At 37.3% G+C, this 23,567-nt stretch overlaps 2 protein-coding genes across 2 annotated transcripts in view; both read right to left on the bottom strand.

Moving 5' to 3' along the window:
• kdm8 (lysine (K)-specific demethylase 8) overlaps positions 1–17,600 on the bottom strand; it is a 174,681-nt gene extending 157,081 nt beyond the window's left edge. Inside the window, exon 1 of the mRNA XM_083524547.1 lies at positions 17,595–17,600. The gene's annotated coding sequence lies outside the window, so the exon portion shown is untranslated. The remainder of the gene's footprint in view (positions 1–17,594) is intronic.
• Positions 4,265–23,567, bottom strand: part of hs3st4 (heparan sulfate (glucosamine) 3-O-sulfotransferase 4) — a 116,850-nt gene continuing 97,547 nt past the window's right edge. Inside the window, exon 2 of the mRNA XM_083524537.1 lies at positions 4,265–6,385. Within this exon, the coding sequence (XP_083380663.1) occupies positions 5,731–6,385 (655 nt within the window). The 3' untranslated portion in view covers positions 4,265–5,730. The remainder of the gene's footprint in view (positions 6,386–23,567) is intronic.

Genomic DNA, 23,567 nt, shown 5'->3' with positions numbered 1-23,567 from the left:
GGAAGCCCCAATTATTGGCTAATCCAGTTTTGTTCCAGAGCAGCCAATAAAATGTTGTTAAACCTACCATTTGTTTGATATTTTTATGGTCGTTGAATGAAAAGATTTTATGGACATCATTATGGGACAATTACCTATAGTAAAACAATAACATATAAAATATATCATCATTAAATCTGCTGTATGTGTGTTTATAATATAGCATATGTGAGGATTTGAAACTGATGTGAAAATATTTTCATATAAAAAACCCATAGAAACCATGTTACAGTTTGGTACATTTCTTTTCACTTCTCACTTTGCACACACAGACCATCCAAATCTGTACATTGAGATCATAATGAGGGCTTTGAAACATGGCCTGAAAAGTCAGCGATCCTCTTTTGGCGCGTTTATCAGAAGGCAGATAAGAGCTGATCCGACTCACCATTGTGCGCTCCTGCTCCACGCACTTAAGCATCCTATCCTAATTTCAATCTAAAGCCTGTGATTTAACTCAGGACTAAGCACAAGCTTGGATTTACATTATCCTCCTGCTTACACTTTTATTACCATAAAAAGATACCAAACAAAGGGCTTTCGAACAGACGAGAAAAGATGGCATGGACCTGTATAATGTGTTTTCTAAAAAAAAAAGAATTCCTTTTCAAGTTTCTCTTACTGTTTCTTTCTTCACACCACATCCCCTCTGCTTCCCTCCCACACTTTTTCCCCACCTCCTTTTCCCATAAACTAAAAAAAACACAAAATGATACCTTTCAAAGGGCTCTCAAAGAGAAGGAAGGCAATGGCATATACGATTATAATGGGTTTAAAAAATAAGACGCTTTTTAAATTGCTATTACCTGCTGTTTTCCACGCCCCCTTTCCCCTCTTTCCCACCGCCCCATTCCCCCAACTCATGTCGCTTGCAGCAGTTCAACATTTCAGGCTCAGAGTTCATTCACATCATCTCTCTTTCTTTTCTTTTTTTTTTTTATTGTCTCCATTTAAAAAGACTGGCCTCATATACTGTACATATATACATTATATACCTCAATTATATACACTGCAGCAAAAAAACAAACAAAAAAAACCCTTTCAAGTTCAATGTGTACGTCAAAGTGCAAATATACACACCATCCCCGGATCATAAAGCTGTATCTTTTTTTTTTTTTTTTTTTTTTTAAATACTTGTTTCCTTAGTGACACTTCAATTATGACAAACATAATGTCACATCTTCTACATATACACACACGCACGCACGCACACTCCTTCCCACACAAGCATCACCCCTCCCATCACACAGTGTTTTGATTGTAGTCTCACAACAATCTTGGTTCTGAAAGAACAAGACAATAAGTGAATAAATGAATAAATAAATAAATGAATAAATAAATAAATAAATAAATAAATAAATAAATAAATAAATAAATAAATAAATAAATAAAGATCACATAATGTATGTGTGTAGAATGCGCTTGAGCAGAGCTTTCAAAGAAGCACCTTAGATATCACCTTTCTCTCTTACCTCCCTTGTGCTGTTGTCAGAAAGAAGCTGCTTGCAGCAGGAAACAGAGAAATATGAAATGAGAGCGTATGTACAGTATGGCAACAAGGGGATCACCTTGTATCTGAGCCTTTAAACCATGTGAGGGTACAGCAGCTCAGAGACGAGTGATCGGGTGTGAGATTGTAAAGGGCAGCACGGCAGTTACTCATTGAACCAATTGCTCTGTGTAACTATCCTGCGGCCATAGAAATCCCTCAGGCAATAAGCACACCGGCCCACCAAGCCCACAGCATACACCCAGCAAACACTGCCTGGCTGCATGCAGGATTTATTTTTTTTTCCTCAAAATGCTTCAACACCACCAAAGAGCTTCAGCACTTACATAGTGATCCAGGGGCAGAATTTACCTACCGTATGCTTCCACTGGGCACATAAGACAGCGTAATTGCTTTTAGACCACTCTAATACAGCACTAATGCAGAAATGCAATATTCTCAGCATTTGTGCCATTATTTGCAGCTTACAGTAAAAAAAAAAACGCACATAATCTTATAACTCGCTCTCTGTGCTCATTTGAATGTCGTTGTGATGCTGCTGTGCAGACTCGCTGATCTTCCGATCATTATTTCCCCGAAGTGCACTGTGCATGTAATTTTTTGATCACGGCATAAACACAGCACATCTGTAAGTCAGATTTTTGCGAACAAGCCCTACATCATGCTTTCTCCCTCCCCTGGCTACAACAGGGTGTTGATGTTAGATTTGAATACAATCAGAATAATGGTTCCAAAAAGCTGTTTGCTAGATAAAAACGCAATGCTAAAAAAATGTATACATACATTAGAATATGCATTCGTCCACTATTCACCCTATTACAGTTTTTTTTCTTTTTTAGGTACTTGTCTTCATAAAAGGCAGCATGTAACCCAAATTTGATCCAGGCCTGTGTCCTTGTGGGGGCCTATGAAAGATAATTATTGTGCTGTTTTTTTAAAAGAGAATATTAATAACAAAATAGCAAATTAAAAGACTTTTTTTTTTCTTTTTTTTTAACGCAGTGATGCGGTATCTCAGCAAATGGCGGCTGAAGATGTGGATCAGGGCTGCGTTTATCGATTCGCAGTCTGTATTGGTTGACTAAGTTGTTGAAGTGGAAGAAAATTACAGCAATAACTATGATGGGGGGAAAAAACCAAACAAACAATCGAGACGCAATTTAATTGCAGTTGACGGTTAAAACAATGTTTATGAAAAAAGCAGGAGACGGTAATGACACCCTGTTATCATAATCACAGCTGTGTTGGCAAACGACAATCACTTGTGGTCCTGATTAATGAAAAAAAAAAAAGGGGAAGAAAATCCTTCCTCAAACCCGAGTGAACTTTGGAGCAATACTGCAAACAAAGTGAATTGGATTTTTCTTCGTCTGGTATATTGTCGGGATAAGTAAGCTTCCGGGAGCAGTCGTCCACAATGTCTTGATGGATCGAGTGTCTGAAATAAATAATTGATGGAAATAAATGAACCGCAAGCCAAAGAGAACTGTTAATGCTTATCTCATTCTCCCAACCCTGAGGGCTCGATTTAAATGTCATAACACAAATGTAACTACAATATTTCTTGACTTATACAGGGCCGAGTTCAGAAATAGTATCAGCATATCTTGTTTTATATTTAATAGTATATGAAGAAATCACTTTTTTTTCATGTAAAATTTGGAGTCAGTGCTGAACCCATGCAACCCCGTGCTGAAGGCTCAATTCTGCTGCTTATGATGAGGTCGATTTCTACTTAATTAAAGGAAATGTATCACATCCGACCTTATCATAGGCAGTGTTATTAAAATACCAGAGTAAATGAATTTAATAACTTCTTTCAGTTATTCAGAAGCATAGTACTCAGTGTGTAGGGCTTCATTCATGATTCTAAGAAGGAGAAGGAGCCAATATTTGTGCAAGTAAAAATCTCTTCCAAAGGTCTTACTTTGCAAATGTGATCAAGTATCTTTATCAGCATTGCTTTAGGATAATGATGATGATGATCATAATAATAATAATAATTATTATTATTAATAATAATAATATTAAACCAATCAATCCCAGTTCCCACACTGTAGCTGTTCATTGAGATGAACTAATCCACAGCATGAAAAGTGTAACCACCGGAGCGAGTACATTTGCATCCAATGTTACATGCATTTAAATCAAACCCCAGTAATTTCAACCCTAAAAGCCATTTTTGCTCCAGAACAGAACAGTTTACTCTGACACTAGTGAAAGTTTAAACACTGACATCGACAACATTGCCAAACCCTGTCCTGTACCCAATTTATCTTTAACATCAGAGCTTTTTATGCAGCAGATGTTTGGTAACACCCTACCGCCCAGTTTGTCTGTATCACTGCTACACTCGATTGCGCTGCCTTGTGAATTTAAAAAGGAAGAAATTAAAGACATGATGTAGATCCCACAGTGATGTGTACTGCTTCACATTCAATTTTATGTCATTGTGGTAAAGTATGCTAATGCATGTTACAGAAATTAAAGCCATTCTAATTCCCAGTGCATCAGAGATTAAAGCTTTTATGGTCACTGTTTACTCTACAGTTGTTTCACTATTAGACTCACTCACTCACTATAATACTGTTTTGATCAACACAAGGACACTTGCATCATCTCTCAAACTAAAAAAAAAAGGCAAACACATTTCCTGGCTGTGTAGACTGACTAAGTTTGAGGTCCAAAAGTCTGAGAAAGAAAATGCTTTGCACATTCTATACAAAAGGTTTAATCACAAATGAAATTATCAGCAATAACCTGAGTGAAAAGTGACATTTTATAGAATAGTTACATGAATAATAAAAAAAAGTCTTCATATTTGGTATATCTCCTGCACTAACTCCAAAAATCTGTGCAAAACCTGATGTACGTTTTAATCCATAGGGACTGAATACATTCTTCAATGAGAGCAATACATCTAAAGTAATATCTTTTGTATCTTGTGTATAAGTAAATTGTAGATGTCATAATATCACAAATATGTTTATTTCAACAGTAATCATGCAGCATCTTGATTAATATTGAATGTTTTAACATTTTCAATTTGAAATTCAAGGCAACAACAGAACTTTGTGTGTTATTCACTGGATTTTGGACCCCACTATATAAAGGAAATGTCCTTGTTAACTAAAATGACATTGTGCCAAACAATAACAGTTAAATATGGTACGTTAAATAGTTTAGCACAATGCAGACAGGTCTAGCATTAAAAATAGAAATCACCAGAGAGTTTTCCTTTATTATGGACTGTGCTTTGTTCATTCTTTCACCTTTTGTGTAACAGACTTTTAAAGCACAAGGCTCATCCTCAAAGCCAGTACATGTGTTTGCCATTTTGTGCTGGAGAGATAAAGCAAATAGGCTTTAAATAGGATTATCGAGTGCGTCAAATTAGTCAAGCCAAAGGCGCCTTTTCGGCATGCGTGCAGTGACGCTACAGGCTTCTGCCCATGTTTCAGTATTTGCCACGTCGGGAGTAAGAATGTGTTGGGTAAAGTCCTAAATCCAATTAAAGAAAATAAAAAAAATATATGAGGGAAAGTCAGTGGAAAAATACAGGCGCTTGTGCAGTTTTATGAAATAAATCTGAATCTTCCTCTGTCACAGATTTCCTGTTCTTTTGTTAATAACTTGCTTCGATTTTGAAAAGCCAAAATGTCATGACTTGACACAATGAGTTGCTAGCTAGAGAGTGAGAGCGAGAGAGAGAGAGAGAGCGAGAGAGAGAGAGAGAGAGAGAGAGAGAGAGAGAGAGAGAGAGAGACCCTGGTCCAAGGTAGAACATATATGTGGTTTAAACAAACAAACAAACAAACAAACAAAAACAGGCCAGTAAATGTATATGGCTAAGGGGGTAAGGACACTTAACTCATTGCATGCATCATCATCATCATGTAGACATGATTTTAGAGCGACGCTGTGTTCAAAATCAAAAATGAATAAAAGCATCTTCTTTTCACAAATATAAATATATTTATGTACTGAATAATGTATATACAACAAATTGCCACCAGGCTTTTCAGGGAATGGAATTAAAGAGCAAACTAGTGAAATGTTTGCTCTAAATACAGACAGATAGTACTTGATTGGTTGTGCTGTAGCATGGCTTAAAGAAATGAAGAACATTGGTGGTTTATGAGGGGGGGTTTAAGCTGGTAGAGCAGTGATACACCAGTCTGTCAGTCCCGTGGGCCAGGGGAGTCACCTCCATCCTCCATCTCCCACTGGAAATTCTGCCCTGTCATTTGGTAAAACATGTTATTAAAGGGCTTGTAGAACTTGTGCAGTCTGCGGATGACATCCGGCTCTATTTTGGGGTGTGTCCTGCCCTTGGACTTGCCAAGGCACCGTGGGGTGCTGCTGTCCTCTGGCTTCTTCAGACAGGGGAAGCCTTTGGTCTTGTTGAAGTAGAAGTGCTTGTCGGTGACGATGCGCTTGAGACCCAGGAAGTCCTGCACCTTGGTCATTTCCCCGGCCGGATCCGTGATGAGCTGCTCACCGCTCACAAAGTGCATCTGCGATAGGGGAAAGTACTGTAGCCAGTTTTCCAAGTGAAGCGCATAGATTCCGATTCGCAGCGCGCTCCATGAGGCGTCAATTAATCCCAGCGTCCGGTTCTTGAAAGCAAGGACCTCGAAGGTGGGGATCTCAGGCCGTTTGGACAATGTCTGTGTGTAGTCTGAGATAGCTCGTGTCACTGGGTTGCGTACCACGATGATCAGCTTGATGTCCTTGGCCATTGTGTGGATGCGCTTCGGAGCACTGTTCGTCACAAAGTAGCTAGGCGTTTTCTCCATTGTGATCTGGCCCTCCAGCGTTGATGGCATTAATTCTCTGGAAAGCAAGCAGAAAAGTAAATGTAAATCAGGTTACATATGTATATTGTACTAGAGAACACAGACGATGATGGATAGTAGAGATAAAAATCAGTACAAAGCAGTAGAAAGTAGAGAAAACGAATTGATTGTACATACAGCTGTACATGCACAGCTAATTACACTGCAACAAGCAAAGAAAAATGAAACACAAAACATGACGCACAAAGCAAAAACAATCATACATCCTCACTGTGTAATTAACTTGATCCAAATTAATAGCTGTTTTGGTGTTTAATTACAAAAAAAGAGCAGCGGAGGCATAGCATTAATGATTTCTTGCCGAGGATATAGTTTCATTATCTATCTTTCCCGGTGAACTCAGCAATCAGCCCTGTTTTCTTTTGGACACACCTAAGTCTTCTCTGTCAAGTCTGTATTCGACCCCGTGTCCTCTTCCCTTTAAGCTTAAAATGCGCTTCAGGGAGAGAACAGGGAGGAGCAGTGATTAATTATGACGTTACCTCGGATCATTTGTAGCAGAAGAGAAACGTTTCTGCCTACAGAGATTTATTGGGAGCGATAGTAGGGAGCAATTTGCCACTGCTGCAAATATTATGTTCAACTTTGTCCTCGGGACTCGGATGAAGATGAATCAACGAGCAGGCACGAGACGTTCGAGAGAAAGAACACCACAGTGTCTCAAGAAGTCTGCATTCCAGTAAACAAGACGTAATCTTTTTCCTCCCTTATCTGCGTAGGCAAGTGAGCAAGGTGTGCAAGTGCGCTTTGAGGGTTTCATTTTACCAGCATGTCATTAAAACAAAATTGTGATAAAGGTTTTATAGGGCAATACACAACGTGTGTAGTTGTTGTACAGCTGAGCTTTCACTGTGTCTGTTGGATCAAAATCGATATTTGGGTTCAAGGGTCAGATATGATTCTTAGATAACAATAGCTACACTTCCTGCTTGGGCTTGAGTTATATTGATTTTTTTCTGATCGTGATTTTCCCGGTATAACATTTTGCAATAGATGATCGTCTGGTTAAAAATGGGCATTTCTACTATTTTTACTTTTGCAGGAGGGAAGAGCCGTCACATAATGTGTGTATAGCACACTGAAGAAAAGGATGCAAATACAGAGGATTGTATTAAAGTATTTCTCAGTCGCTTTGGAGCGTTTCTCAGATCAGAAATGAAATTCGCAAAACTACTTGTTCAACCTCCACATCATGTAGTCTTTTGTGCTCATCATAAAAGCATTTTCTCGTTGCTTTGAAAAATTGTGAATGTTGGTACACGTGTTTAATTGACTGTGTACAATTGTCTGCTGTTTACTACATTATCTATTGTTTGTCATGTTGATCAAAATACATTATACTGGTTCTCACCTGAACAGGCTTAACCCCCAAACCATATAGGCATCAGTTCATTGCAAGTCATTGAATGTAAAATGGTTGGACCAGTTGTCATCATCTGTCGATCTTTATCTTCTTCACATTTCTATTAAAGTTTTTTTTGTGAATGTGTCTTCAATTGATGAATTTTGCAGATGAATATTAAATGTCACTAGTGAATTAGAGTGTACAGCATCAGATCAACCAATGAAAAATTAGTTAAAAGTAAAAAATTATTTAAATTAGTCTAAAATAAGTCAAAGGTGAAACTCATGATCCTTCGACTGGCGAACGTATACAGACAGAGCAAAACACTGAATTAAAATATCTGAAAATGGATGAACAACCAGGAAACAAACAATCAATATCCCACATACAGTAATGTGTACAGTTGTGCTGTTGAAATTCATAGATGCCGTACAGAAGAAATTCAGCCTTGTGCATTTTCCATCATTGTAATCCGAACTGTAGTTTATATCAGGAAATACTGAAAAGACATTTTGACATGACTAAACCTTTTGAATATCTTGTTTGTGAACAATGACAAAAAGGACTTGTCATTCTTATTTCATTGATATTTTTATTGACACAAATGTTTTTGAGTGACGAACTTTTTAAGATTTTAAAAAATGTACAGCCTTTTGCAAGAAATGTGTGGTGCTGTTTGAACAAGACATGCACTTACTGGTTTGCAAATGTTAAGGATGATTCAAGAAATGCTCCAAAGCAACTGAGAAAAACTGTAAGCGTAAATTGAATTGACCATAAACCATAAACACCAAGAGCATAAATATAAACCATGGATACCAAACAAAACTATAAGAATACTTGGAAGCTGAAATACACATAAAAAAAAAAAAAAAAACACAAAAAAAGACAATCACATACAGGAATAGGTGTGATAATTAGGGGCAACAAGAATCAGGTGTTAATGATGTAACATGCGACTTTTTACTATCATGTGATGTGTTAAGGGCATTGATGGGTAATGCAGTCTAATGCAGATTTTGGCTAAATCCTGTCACTGGCATAATGTATTTTATTGAGTATACGTGTAAAAGAGAGGAGGTTGTAAAGAGAAGAAGGAGAGGGTGTATGGTTGTGGTGAGAGAAGACCTACAGGTGGTTGGTGTGACAGAGGCAGATGTTAAGGACAGAGTGACATGGAGACGGATGATATGCTGTGGGGAGTAGAGAAGAAGAAGAGGAGGAAGATAAGTGTGCTCTGGTGTTTGTCAGAGTGACAATGCAAAAAAAGTGCCAGCTCTCATAATATACTGTAAAACAACAGTATAGTAGACAATATACCAAACTGGATATGGTGATAAAGTAAGAGAAAGTAAGGGAAGTGCATAGATGATAATACCTGACTAACCTTTTTCAAGCCAATAAAAGACCTTTAGATGCAAGAGCATGTGTTAAGCTTTCGCTCTCTCTATAATGTCTTTCCTTTTTTTTTTTTTAATAAAAGCTACTGACTTGATTCTGATTTTTATTTTTATTTTCTTATTTTATTGTCATTTTTTAAAACCTAAAAAAAAACTTTAAACTTTCTTTTCGGCTTCTCCCGTTAGGGGTCGCCACAGCGGATCCTCCGCACGTTTGACTTGGCACATGTTTTACGCTGGATGCCCTTCCTAACGCAACCCTCCCCAATTTATCCGGGCTTGGGACCGGCACTAAGAGTGGCTGGGGATGGTTCCCTGACCGGGAAACGAACCCGGGTCGCAGCGGTGGGAGCGCTGCATCTTAACCACTAGACCACCAGGGGACCTCATTTTTTTTTTTTTTTTTTTTTTTTTTTTTTGTATTATATATTTTCCATCTTTATGTCAATAGTAATATTTTTAAATGCATAAATCTGTGACTGCACAAAATAGCATAAAGGTTCCATGTAGCATGACAGGTAGAAGTGCTATATATTCTGCAGGATTAGCAAATAAATATAGCTATATAACATGTTCTAGGTTCATAATTCTGGGTTAATTTTTTAAAACCTAAAATGCTTGAAAATTAACCCAGAATTATGAACCTAGAACATGTTATATAGCTATATTTATTTGCTAATCCTGCAGAATATATAGCACTTCTACCTGTCATGCTACATGGAACCTTTATGCTATTTTGTGCAGTCACAGATTTATGCATTTAAAAATATTACTATTGACATAAAGATGGAAAATATATAATACAGAGTCAGTACCCTCGTTCTATAGGCCTTTTTTCTATTTTTGATTTTAACAGTTGCTTGAATGAAGCCAAAATGGCAATCAATTATTCGCATATGGCACACATTTTCAAATGGACCCCTAAATGGAACACATTAAATGTTGAAAACACACACACACACACACACACACACACACACACACACACACACACACACACACACACACACACACACAGAGACAGAGAGAGAGAGAGAGAGAGAGAGAGAGAGAGAGAGAGAGAGAGAGAGAGAGAAAGAGAGAGCCCTCCTGGCCTCTCAGCACATACAGACACTCACTTACAAGTGGCTTTGTAATTTCATTTCCGCACCAGCGTTGCACTCTTGGTGGGTTATTTCCCAACGGATTATTTCTGGCTGTACATGGTATTGAGCTTTGGCCGTTTGGGATATAATGAGATATAAAACATATCTCTGGCTTGCATGGCACCTAGGCACAGTATTAGTTTTCATTATGCACTATCAGTAACCCTACCTTACTCAGTATGCTTATGAACAGCTACAGTTTTTTTTCCCCTCTATCTTCTCTAGGCTTTCAAGTGTGATAGGCCAAGAACAAAAAATGATACCTAGAACTAACTATATGCACCCACCAAGTGTGAGAAAAAACAATTTTGATGCCTAAAACAAAAAAATGCCATTGCAAATCTCCTTAGTGAATCATCTGGAAATATCTGGGAAACTTGGACCACGCCACTTTGGGCCAAGTTGTCTTAATATTGCAGTCATGCTTCATGGCAGGACATGCGTCTTCTGCTCAAGGTAACCCTTTTCATTTAAGATGGGCCCATTACCAGCCTTTTGTCCTCATCAAGCCTTGGCACAACTCATTATACATGTAATTGTGGAAATATGGAGATTACGGAAGGGGCCCGATACCTTCATTTGTGATTGAGGTCGAACTCATTTGGATTGTGAGAGAATCAGTCATGGATGATGTACATTGAAAATGTCAAACGGGACGGGGAGGTGGAACGACAAACACAACGCTGATAAACAAGCTGATTTTACCTACGCCTCTGGCGGCCATGCACTCAGCCAGAACAGAAAGAAATAGTTAACCCTGAAACGTTAAAGCACCCAGGCATGGGTCGTTCAGGTGGGCAGATAAATAAAGCATGCGCCACTGGAAAAGGCACTTCTCACCATCTGCTGTTTACCTACTCAGACAAATCGCATAACATCCTGTGGCCTTTTGTTCTATAGACCTTGCCGTGCTTGTATAACACCTGCCTATGACACTTAAGCACAATAAACGATTGTGTTTCGCATGGCCTGATGTGTTATACAACACTTATTTTTGGTCTCTTATAACAAACACGAGTACACCGAGCAATTCTCACCTAAAAAGTCATATTCCAGAGACAGTAAAAGCCATAAATTAGCAAGTTACTGAGAAAGTTTTAGATGTACTCACTATATTGCTATAAAACCTTTAGTAGAGTCATGCAATAGAATTGCAATAATCTGCATTTGCTTTAGAAGGACATTTGAACGTAGCTTTGCTCTTAGTGCTTTGAAGTTAAAAGCAATTTAATGGCCACTCACAGCGAGCTATGAACAGAACGATCTTCAGAATCACTTTACTCTGGTTTACTTGTTTCTTTAAATCCTGTTCCTTACTTACTATGATGAACTGCCTATTGAAATGTGGCAAAACATGTACCTTTAGATCCTGCCAAAATAAAGCAAAATACATAAAACAGACACTTATTTGTTGTACATAGATTGCAATCTAGCTTTTTTTGTTGTAAAACTCTGAATGTTTTCTATGAGCATTGCCCTGAAAGTTGGTTGATTAAGAATAAAAGGACAGGCAATGTTTAAACCGATGTTTTTACAACATTTAGATTCGCTATGCCTAGAGATGTATTGGTGTGAGACCAATACCTGTAAAAATATATGGTGGAAAAAATATATAGAATCCTGTAACAAATAGCAAGAGCTTGGGATTAGATTTAGATTTACACTGATTGGCTATAACATTAAAACCACTGAACGGAGACGTGAGTAACATCGTGCCACAAAGGTACGGTAGAGAGGTGAGGAATATTAAATAGCAAGTGAAAAGTCACTTTTCGAAGTTGAGGTGTTGTAAGAAGGAAAAAATAGTCAAGTGGGTCTGAGCTACTTTGACAAGAGTCAAATCATGATGGCTAGGTCAGAGCATGTCCAAAAATGGCAAATCCTATGAGGCTGACCCAGCTTAACTAGCAAAATGCATAAGGAATCCAAATGTGTCTGATCAAGCACAGAGACAAATCCAATCCCTGAAGGCCTCACCTCACAACCTAAAGGTTTACTTAAAGGATCTGATGCTAACGTCTTGGTTAATGCCAGAAACCTTAGCACATCTGGAGTCCACGCCTCAGAAATTATAACTTTTTTGGTAGCACAAATGAAATATTTTTCTTTATACTTTATTTTAAAGTATATGTTATATTTAAAGAGGACATGCTTTTTGTTTGAAAAGTTTCACAAAATGTCTGATCTAAAACCATATTGATATCAGCTGATACTCAAGGTTTCAGTATAATTATTATTGTAAATGAAAGTGTAATCATGTTATTGCTAGCTGAAATACTACAGATAAAACATGTTTGCATGTACTGTATCTGTCTTTAAACTGAGACACATTGGAGGTCTGCAGATGGAGGTCTACATTGTGGTGCCTTTATGTACACATGCTAAGCTAAGAAATATGTTATCTATATCTGACGCAGAGAAGCTCGTCCATGCGTTCATGACCTCCACAATAGACTACTGTAATGCGTTACTAGGTGGATGTCCTGCATCATTAATAAACAAGCTACAGTTTGTCCAGAATGCAGCAGCCAGAGTTTTCACAAGGTCAAGAAAATATGATCATATAACCCTAATCTTATCATCCCTACACTGGCTACCTGTTACGTTTCAAATTGACTACAAACTACTGCTACTTACTTACAAAACACTAAATGGTTTAGCTCTCCATTATATTTACAGTCTTCTAACACGCTATAATCTGCCACAGAAATCTCAAAACTCTGGACTTCTAGTAGTTCCTAGAATAGCAAAGTCCACTAAAGGTGGTAGGGAATTTTTCAGATTTAGCTCCTAAACTTTGGAATGGTTTTCCTGACAGTGTTCGGGGCTCAGACACACTCACCCAGTTTAAGTGCAAATTAAAAACTTATCTTTTTAGCAAAGCCTACACATAAAACACATCACATCATAACCTTGTGCTCCAGTACATCTGATCAAATGCACATTATCAACTTGTGCTTTTAACATCATGAACAGCAGCTACGCTAATTCCTCTCCACTGCTTCTCTTTCTTTACCCATCCCGAGGCATCCTGAGGTTGCGCAGCTCCAGTCACGTTCCACCTCATGAAGATTGTGGACCTTTAAAGAAGTAGATGCCGACCCCGCAAACATCCCGAACCATCTAGAGACGTACCAGTGCCAATTGGATCCCACTTCCTGTGTAGTTTGAACACTGGACCTCCTTGAGCGTTTAAAGGCTCTGGCATGGACAAGCCGCTGTTGTATCTGTGATGATCATAAATGTTAAGCTATTTTATGAGTTGCTCAGTAGCTCCTAGTTCTATAACCACAAATGACTGTAAAAGAGTGTAGAAAGAACATTACTCATAATCTTACATTCCAGTGCTCATGTTAGTTCTCACTCTCCAGTGTTCTGTATTGTTTAAAGATTTATGATCACACTCTTGATGTCACCCAAATCTGCATGGGTTCCCCTTTTGAGTCTGGTTCCTCTCAAGGTTTCTTCCTTATAACATCTATGGGAGTTTTTCCTTGCCACAGTCGCCATGGCTGCTCATCAGGGATAAATATACATCATTGTTAAATTCTGTAAAGCTGCTTTGAGACAATGTCTGTTATGAAAAGCGCCATAGAAATAAACTTGACTTGACTTTACATCATTATAATTCATCCTGTAAACATTATTTTTTCTTTATATAAGGGTATGTTCCAGTTCACTTTTTTAATTGGTCAAGCAGAGTTTCAAGAGTTTCCTATAAATTTACTGGGATGTTTCATTTCACCATGTAAAATTCCACTTCCTAGTTCAAAACAGTTACTGCAGTAGCATTAGCAACATTATCCGTCATCACAAACAATATTTTTCTTAAAATATGAAAGATAATATGAAGAGGAAAAGTTAAAGCCAAATCTCAGCAGAAGCACCATTATTAGAAATGCACAAATTATTTTAAGCTAACTAGCTAACCGATGTGCTATAAAGCATGTCTTCGAGAAGTAAACTTCTTCAAAATCTCTTTTAGTCAGCAAACAAAAATCTTTTAGTTGCATTTTGTCTGTAATGTTACTCAATGTAAGTTTCTTATTCATTGAACTGTTGTGTATAAGAGATACTGAACTAGCAATAGTATGCTGAAAATAAATATTAGCACTCTGTGATTAGCTAGTTTATCATCACACCACATGTTTGCTCCTGCCCTTTGGCTTAGACAAAGAGGATTTCACACTCAGGTAGAAACCGTTTACAAAGCTAGAACTGTCAACTATCATCGAAGAGACCTATTTATATAAACCCTGTTAGGGTAAAATAGGTGGAAATAATTTGTGTGTCTGATGTTATTATAAATGTTAATGGATAGCAGAGGCAGATGCTATGTTTATGAGCAGATTAAATTAGTTTGTGCTTTGTCCAGTTTATTGGGTTAAAAGCCTCTAGAATCGTATATTCACTGGGTTAGGGTTAGAGTTTTTTAATTTAGAAGACTGTAAAACTATGAGAGATATTTATTTTTGACACTTGACATGGAACAAAAGTCATACACTCTCGGTAACCTCAGTCTTATTGGAGTGCTAGCGGTATTTTGAATATAGTTATGGAGAAAGATAGATAGAAAGAGAGAGACGTGAGAGTAGTTAAAACTTCGCCACTTCCTTTCAGCATCAAATAAGCTTATTATGTTGCTGCTGAACACTTTTCTTCAGTAAGACGATAAAGAGAAAGAACTGACAGCTGGTCTTGATCAAACCCCTCTTTTCTCCACTGCTTTCTTGTGATTCTCCCAGAAGACCGTTCAACATCCAACAGTGCAGCCGCCTGACACTTTCTCGAATGCTGCCACTGGGCTGCAACACTCAAATTAAATATTTATTTGCCTCTCGTACGTGAAAGATGATGAAACAAAACCGAGGGGGAGAAACTTTATGGATCTTTGGATGATCATCATAAACCTTATTATTGCTTTATGAAAGCACCTTCTATATAAACTTGTAAATTAGCTCTTTTTTTTCCCAGCATGTAAAAATGGCAGCACTAAGATGCAACTCTAGCTAACATAGAGCAAAACACAAAAAAATAAACAAAAAAAAAGAAAGAAACAACAAGAAAAGAAAAAACAACAACAGATCTTTTTGGCTTGTTCTATCACTCATGCAGACCGGACAACAGCAAACACCCACTCATTTGAATATTTATACATTTACTTTGCAGTGTTTCACCCTTATGTTGTTTACATCCCTCTGGATGAGCTGCTGAGAGTGCTTGAGGCTACACACATACAAATTTGCGCACAACAGCCCTCGATAGCCTATGATTATGGACGCAAGTAGATGTGTCAGTGCGACTGCTGAGTACAGCAACTAAATGATCAGCTTTTCTTTTTTTTGTGTGTGTGTGTTTTCAATGTCACAGCCGAGACATTTCCTGGCAGTACGAAATGCTAAGAAAGAAAAAAACAAACACAAACTGTAATTGGCAGTCAAACCTGGGAACATCTGAGGCTAAGGCTATACGATTTATATCCAGAAAATTGAGCACACCTGGTCCACTTAAGCAGAACTGATTCATTTGACATATTGGATGTGATCGGTTTTAGACAGAGAGAGAAAAAAATGGACGAGTTTTCATCCTCTTGCGCAGGGAGGGTTGACTGGTGGCCATGCACATTAACTCTCTGGCTTCTTTACGCAGGCCTCGTGTGAGTAACAGCAACAAAGGGGCATCCATTAGCACGGAGGAAAATGTGTAGGCACAGGCGCTAAATCCTGCTCAATCATAGAGCATATTGCATGCATCGGCTTGAAAAATGCTTAAAAACCGACTGAGATGCATCATCCACGCTCAGACACCAGTGCACATAGCATGAAACAGATCTATAGCAAGAACATACAAGACCATGCAAATTATAGTATAAAGCAATTATGCCTTTAAATCAAGTGTGGCGTGTTTGGAAGGTATATGGAGTATGCACTGTAAAGCAAAAGCCCATGGGCTTTTTATCGCTTCTCAAACTCAACTTTTATATTCTGCAATATCTGCAATACAGTGAACCACCGGAATTGCACATTCAAGCGAATTACATGTAAGTAACAACACACAAGTCGTCCCAAAAGTGTTTAGTTACCACAGAATAATACCACACTGCCCGTTTTTCCTGTTCTGCTTGATGAGCTGAGATCCTCCAGAGCCCCACAGTGTTCTCAGACCCACATCCTCTCCACTCGGCCCTGAGATTTGCTTGAGTCAGCATCACAAGACACCATTTGTCCACGGCACTTTCTTATAATAGCTCTCAGCAAACTAGTGATTCATTTCATCACTTAAACTCACTGGCTTTTTTGATGATTGATCTGCTACTAAATCTCGCACACCAATCACACATTTAAAAAAATATATAGTTTTTGTTTTTTTTAGTCAAAAAGATATATAACCTACATGGACAAAAGTACTGGGACAACTGGCTTTACCAGCCCTATGTGGTTCTTTGGAAATTGGAGGCATACAAGTGAATTCGGATTGGAGAGGAAGATCTTGAGTGGCCTGCTATAAAGCTCAGGCCTCAACCCCAGTGAACACATATGGGATGAAATGGAATGCTAACTTGCACCCAAGGCCTCTTCACCCTACATCAGTACACCCTTGTGTCTGAATGAGCGCAAATCTCCATAAACACACTTGAAAATCCAGTGCAACATCTTCCCAAAAGTGTGAAGGTGATTATAACTGCAAAAGGGGACTATACGTGGAATGTGATGTTCAAAAAGCACATACAAATCTTATGGTCAGGGGTCCACAATGTTTTGTTTATTTCCTGTACAAGTCAATCAATTTCTCCATCAGTAAGTGATGCAGTGGCTGGAAGAGACCTCCTAGGGTTTTGTGCTGCTTTATTCCCTGTGTATAGATCACGTCCAGAAACTTATAGAAGAGTTGTAACGTTTCTATTTTAGAACAGGATTTAGCAGGGGATATCAACCCAATTGATTTTTCTTTTTTAATTCAGGTCTTCTTAGAGTCAGGCCACTGGAGCAGACTTGGCATCTGAAATGACATGGCTGCTAGCCGTTGCCCCCTCCTCCCCTCTTTCTGTTCATTGATTACTCCCTCGTGTGGAGTCGCAGTAAATCATACAACTTCACTCCACCCCAGAGCGAACAGTGTCAAAAGCTCACCTCTATCACTGACTCATATGCGAGGGAATGTAAATGCAGAATCTAAAATAGTTAACCATTGTAGTGGCGATCAGTGTTGTGCTAGTTACTAAAAAATAGTAACTAGTTACAGTTACTTGTTACTTCATATAAAAAGTAACTTAGTTACTTTGTTGATTACTTACACCAAATGCGTTACTGTTACTTTTATCTTACCGTAACTTTTCAGTTACTTTTTTATAGAATGTTCTTTAATGTTCCCATTATTGCTCTTTTATGTGTTATGGTCTATACATACACAAAACTAACTTAAACACAAAGTAATTTTTAAACACTATTTTATTAAAGTCAGACCAGCACAAACTGAATATATCACAAGGACTTCTGAAATAAATAACAAAACAAGCTGAATAATATATTCACAATCAAAAACTAAAGTGGCTTCTGCTGTTGTGTTGATCTCTTAAAAATTTTCCTTTCACAGCTTAAGTATGAACACTATCAACAATGTAGAACAGAACACCAGGTTAGCTTCTAGCTTCTAGCATGGAGTTCCTGGAGGAGCTTTAACAGATTGGAGTTGCTGTTTATCGCAGTAGACCTTCGAACCAGAAAAACACAGCTTACATTTGACTTAAAAGTTTTTGTCTTTATACTCAACTAAAGTGAAATAATAAGCATATTTACACTTTGAGAAACAATGTAACGCACCATACGGTAACTGAGTTATTTAATTTTTAATAGTAACGCGTTACAGTATTAGTTACTGTCAAAAGTAATGCGTTACCAGTAGCAGGTTACTGGTAACGCGTTACTGCCCAACACTGGTGGCGATATTTATCATACGCCACCTTAGCGATCTATTTGCCCACATGAGGACACATTCCAAATAAAAAAATTTTCTGATTTAACGATTACTATGAAAGTATCATTTTAAAAGGTACTGAGTCAGCATAATTACACGTAAGAAATATGCAAGTGAACCTAAATTCAAACCGATCTACAACCTGTACTGATTTCATACTGTAGAATTACAATTAAATAAATGATAATAAATATAGCATGCTTAAGCCTAGTTCTATAATGTATTCTATACATTTACTACAATCTTGTTTTTTTGTTTTTTTTTCAGAAATACAATAAAAAGGTATAAAATTGGCATAAAAAAAATATTTATGCTAATCAAAGGAGACTATTTCAAGCTTGAAATTAGTAAAACATATCCAGAAATTGGTTCTGTAATCTAATATTTGGTTTACTGTAATCTTAAATAGGAAATACAAGATCAATTTGACTATTATTATTGCACAAGGTTTAATCAACCACACTTTCGTTTTCTTTTTCAGGCACTCACTTTTTTGTGTCATCCTCCCTTGAATGCTTATGTATGAGGTGCAGACAGCACACAAACGGCAGGCTTGCGTGCATGGTGTTACATATGGAATACAGAATAAGTATACTCAAAAAGAAATGCAAAACATTTGAAAATATACTACAGGGACAAAAGTATTCAAAAAACCCCTTTTTCCAGCCATATGTGGCTCTTCCATGATTGGAAGCACATGATTGTATAGAATGTCTTTGGATGCAGTAGCTTTCGATATTCCATTGATTAGAACTAGGAGACCCAAACACTATTCCAGCATGATACTGCCGCTGTGCACAAAGCCAGCTCAATGAAGATAGAATTTACATGGTTTGGAGTGGACCATCTTGAGTGGCCTGAGGTCAGACCTCACCCTTACTAAAAAGCTTTGAGATTAACTGCACCAGAGATCTCCTCACCCTGCATCAGTGTCTGATCTCACTAATGCTCATGCTGTTCAACGATCGCAAATAGCCACACTTTAAAATTTAGTGGAAAGTCTTCCCAGAAAAGTGGAGCTTATTATAACAGCGAATAGCAGAAGGAATAATGAAATTCAACAAGCAATGATATTCAGGTGTCTGTATATTGTATATGCATGTAAAACATATGGATATATGGTATAAGAAACATACAAAATGGAAAGTTTGTTTGAGTAAATTAGCATTTTTTTTTTACATAATTAAAGATGATTAATTGACTATGCAAACACTAATAAGCAGAATGTCAGTAAAGATGAAAAATGCTTACAGACTAATCCATCAAATGCAACACACCAGTCACACCTTCTCAATGTGCTGACCTGTGATACTTATTGTTTTAACAGGGAAATAAGAACATTAAGACATGAGAAATGGAGTTGGCACTCAGGAATCAATCAGATTCAATCACACACTAATACAAAGATCTCCAGAGGCCAGTATTGGAGAAATACATAAGGAGAAGTGGCATGTTGCTGTAAAGTAAAGTGATAGCTTTCTATCCAAAAAATAACCTGTTTTCCTCATAGTGAGGTATATATATATATATATATATATATATATATATATATATATATATATATATATATATATATATATATAGTTAGTTAGTTAGTTAGTTAGTTAGTTAGTTAGTAATTACACAAGTGCCAATTCACTGTCATTTTTTGATTTTCCAAAACTACTATTACAAAGGTCACTAAAAGCTCGATTATGACAGTGTTAGTCACCACTGAGATGCCGCCATGTGGTACTGTTCATTTCAGAACATCTGCCCTGATGGAAATAGACTGGTAAGAATGTTATAATCGTGTACCAAGGGGCCTAAGCTGCTCCATTAAGGTCTAATCCGACCTAATACTGGAAACCTCCGCTAATCCAAATTGTGTGTTTTACTGGCACAGATGAAACCCTGCGTGAAATGTATTATGGCAAAACTATGTACTGAGTAATCCGAGTGCTCATGGCACAGCACATTAAATTTAGTTTTTCATAAAGTTTATTGCAAAGTTTAAAAAATTGAAGTCTTAATAGTCTGGATTTGATAAATAAATGCCATTTATGAGTTGCATTAAAAGGAATGGGGTTAGTTTTCAGCTGCACTGGCAAGCAACAGTTTCAAAAGCACCCAACAGCCAGTGTTATAATCCTGGCACATGTCCATCCCCCACTGGATGTTTGTCCCTCACATATTCACCGGCAAAGCCATTAAAAAAGAAAGAAAGAAAAAAGACAAAATTAAGTAGCACAGGCTCTATACTCTAATAAAATTGCTACTGGTTAGTTTAACATTTCCGAACTTGAAGCTTTGAAGAGGGAAGCTTTATTTAAACTCTTGCAATCAAATTTTCCCACATTATTTGAAGTTTCTTCCATAAAGGACAGTGTGGTTGCAATCTATATCGGGATATTAATTAGAAAAATGATTAAAAAAAATTAAATATTGAAAAGCAGCTTATAACTAAGGGTGTGCTATGAATCATTATACTGTAAGCAAGTCATTTGTCAAAAATTCTACAGCAACATATGGAGAATAAATACTGTTTACTTGATATGACACCTTTTTCAAATGTGCATCATTAATCTCTGCTTCCTGTAAGAATGATAATTTTCCTCCTCAAAAAATTCTTATGGAGTTTTTTATACATACTGAGAGAGCAGCACTAAGTGTATATGTATTCCTAATAGTAGAGCATCATAGTACAATACAACGACGTCCTGAAGCAATCGAGCTTACAAAAGTGAAGTTTTGAGACCTGACGCTTGTGTTTCAGCAGTAGAGAAACAGGAATAACAGCAATGCAAAAGCCTCTAAGCGATACAGACTTTAACAGCCTTTTATATATATATATATATATATTTTTTTTTTTTTTTTTTTTTTTTCTTTTCTTTTTTTTTTTTTTTTTTTTTTTAGATGAATGCAACAATATGTTCAGGAGCTAAAAAGTTCAAAAGGGTGTAAGAAAATCCTGACATTAACAGACTCTTTCCCATTAAAACAGAACTATATTGTAGGAAAAAATGCACTGTGGAAAATATTTGCCGTTATTTATATATATTTATATATATATATATATATATATATATATATATATATATATATATATATATATATATATATATATATATATATATATATATATATATACACATACACACATATACATACATACACTACGAATAGTGCTGTATTTTGGGACAATGTTAGAACTGATGGCAGTGAGGCGCTGCAAATGCACACTAGTTTTTTTTTTTGGTTCGTTTTTTGAAGGAACCAACTGATAATGAAATCATAAAGCCAACCCCGAATTTACCTAAACCCAATGCCATTAGTCAAAATTACAGAAGTATTTACAAGAAATTATAAACATATTCATATATTATTATACTCTTTTTACAGATTCAATAATTTGTACTACTATAAATTACTATAAACCACTAGTAAACTATATCTGAAAAAAATATTTTCTTATATTTATAGATTGTTTTATTTATTGCACAATTTTCTGAGCATCTGATCAGGTATACATTTTACTGCAAATGGTATTATGTATATAACTTTGTTTGTGACAAATTAAATCTTGAATCTTAAAATCATATCTAAAATTAATTTTTCATTAAAAAAACAGGCAGCGTGACCTATTATTGATCATCATATGTCAATATACAAATATCATATTTTTCTAGAGAGATAGAGCTAATAGAGATGGTGAGATCTAGCAGTTTGGTTGGCATATTGTTAAGATTTTACACACTTTGGCTACTTAGTATTCTGTCTACACACACAACACTCCCACCCACCCAGACATAGACACTCACACACAAAGGTGCAACATTAGCTGCTCAAATCAACACCTTCCAAAAGCCATCAATTGGGGGAAGGTTACTGTAACATCCCTTACTCTTATAACTACTCCCTATGTATTCCTAAGACACTTTCATTGTAGTTACTCAAAAACGCATTAGGATGAATACCTTACATTTGAACAATAAAGCAACTAAATGTAAGAAACAGTGTTCCAGCTGTTAAGTAGCTCCAGCACCTTTTGACTGCTCTTAGGGAAAGCCAGAGACAGCCACACTGTGCTGAAGAGCAACTAAATACGCATTTAAGGTTTGCGGCAAGACCTGATAAATTTGCTGTTTATTAGCAGGCAGAAGGTTAACTCTATCCCGGATGGTATAATTCAACCATTCCAACGAGTGGAGAGGGAGAGCAGATATCGAACAGTTGTCTGTCCTGGCAGCAGAGTGGCTTGACTCCAAAGCGTTTGGCTCAGGGTACTGTGGGTATGTGCAAGTCCTTTCTGGCCACTCTTCTAAGCTGAAAATGGGCTCTTAATGAAGGAAGGCTGCTGACGGCTAGGAATGACTTCCTGCTAATTACTCGCACAAGCCAGTGCACACTTTGTGCTGGTTCAAGCATGGATAAACAGAGGGTTGCGTTAGGAAGGGCATCTAGTGCAAAACATTCCAATCAAATATGTGGATCGCAAACCTAAATTTCATACCGGACCTAAATTCCATACCAGATGCCACAGGTATATTACAGGTATATTCATTGTAGTTACTCAAAAACGCATTAGGATGAATACCTTACATTTGAACAATAAAGCAACTAAATGTAAGAAACAGTGTTCCAGCTGTTAAGTAGCTTCAGCACCTTTTGAAGGTGGAGTGGAGGTTAGGGTGGTCATTTCAAGTGTGGAGGTTAGGGTTTAAGAGTGGAGGTTAGGGTTGGTCATTTTAATGTTGGTACTATACTGGTCAGGGGAGAGGTAGCTATTTTGATGGAGAGGTGAAAGGTAGGCATGTGTTTTCAGGAGACCTGGTGGAAAGGTAGTAAGGCCTGAAAAAGTCTTTTACCATGGTGTGGATGGAGCGAGGAATGGTGTAGGGGTGATCCTGAAGGAAGAGTACAATAAGAGTGTAGTGGAGGTGAAGAGAGTTTCTGATAGGGTGATAACCATGAAGCTGGATGTTGAAGAGGTGATGAAAAATGTCATCAGTGGGTTGTAAGATGGAGGAGAAAAAAAATTCTGGAAAGTGTACCTAGGAAATATAGATTGGAGATTGGCAGACTTCAATGGGAATGTTGGAGAAGGGAAAAGAGGTGACTAGAAAGTAATGGGTAAGTATGGTCTTGAGTAGAGAAATGTGGAAGGGCAGATGGTGGTAGATTTTGCTAAAAGGGTTGAAATGGCAGTGGTGAATAGTTATTTTAAGCAGAAGGAGCAGCATAGGCTGACATAAGAGTGGAGGAAATGCACACAGGTGGACTATGTGCTATGCAGGAGATGCAACCTGAAGAACA

This window comes from Silurus aristotelis (genome assembly GCF_946808225.1).
Source record: "Silurus aristotelis genome assembly, chromosome: 21".
Classification (NCBI taxonomy): domain Eukaryota; kingdom Metazoa; phylum Chordata; class Actinopteri; order Siluriformes; family Siluridae; genus Silurus; species Silurus aristotelis.
Note: the sequence above shows the minus strand (reverse complement) of the source record. Positions and strands in the feature narration are given on the sequence as shown.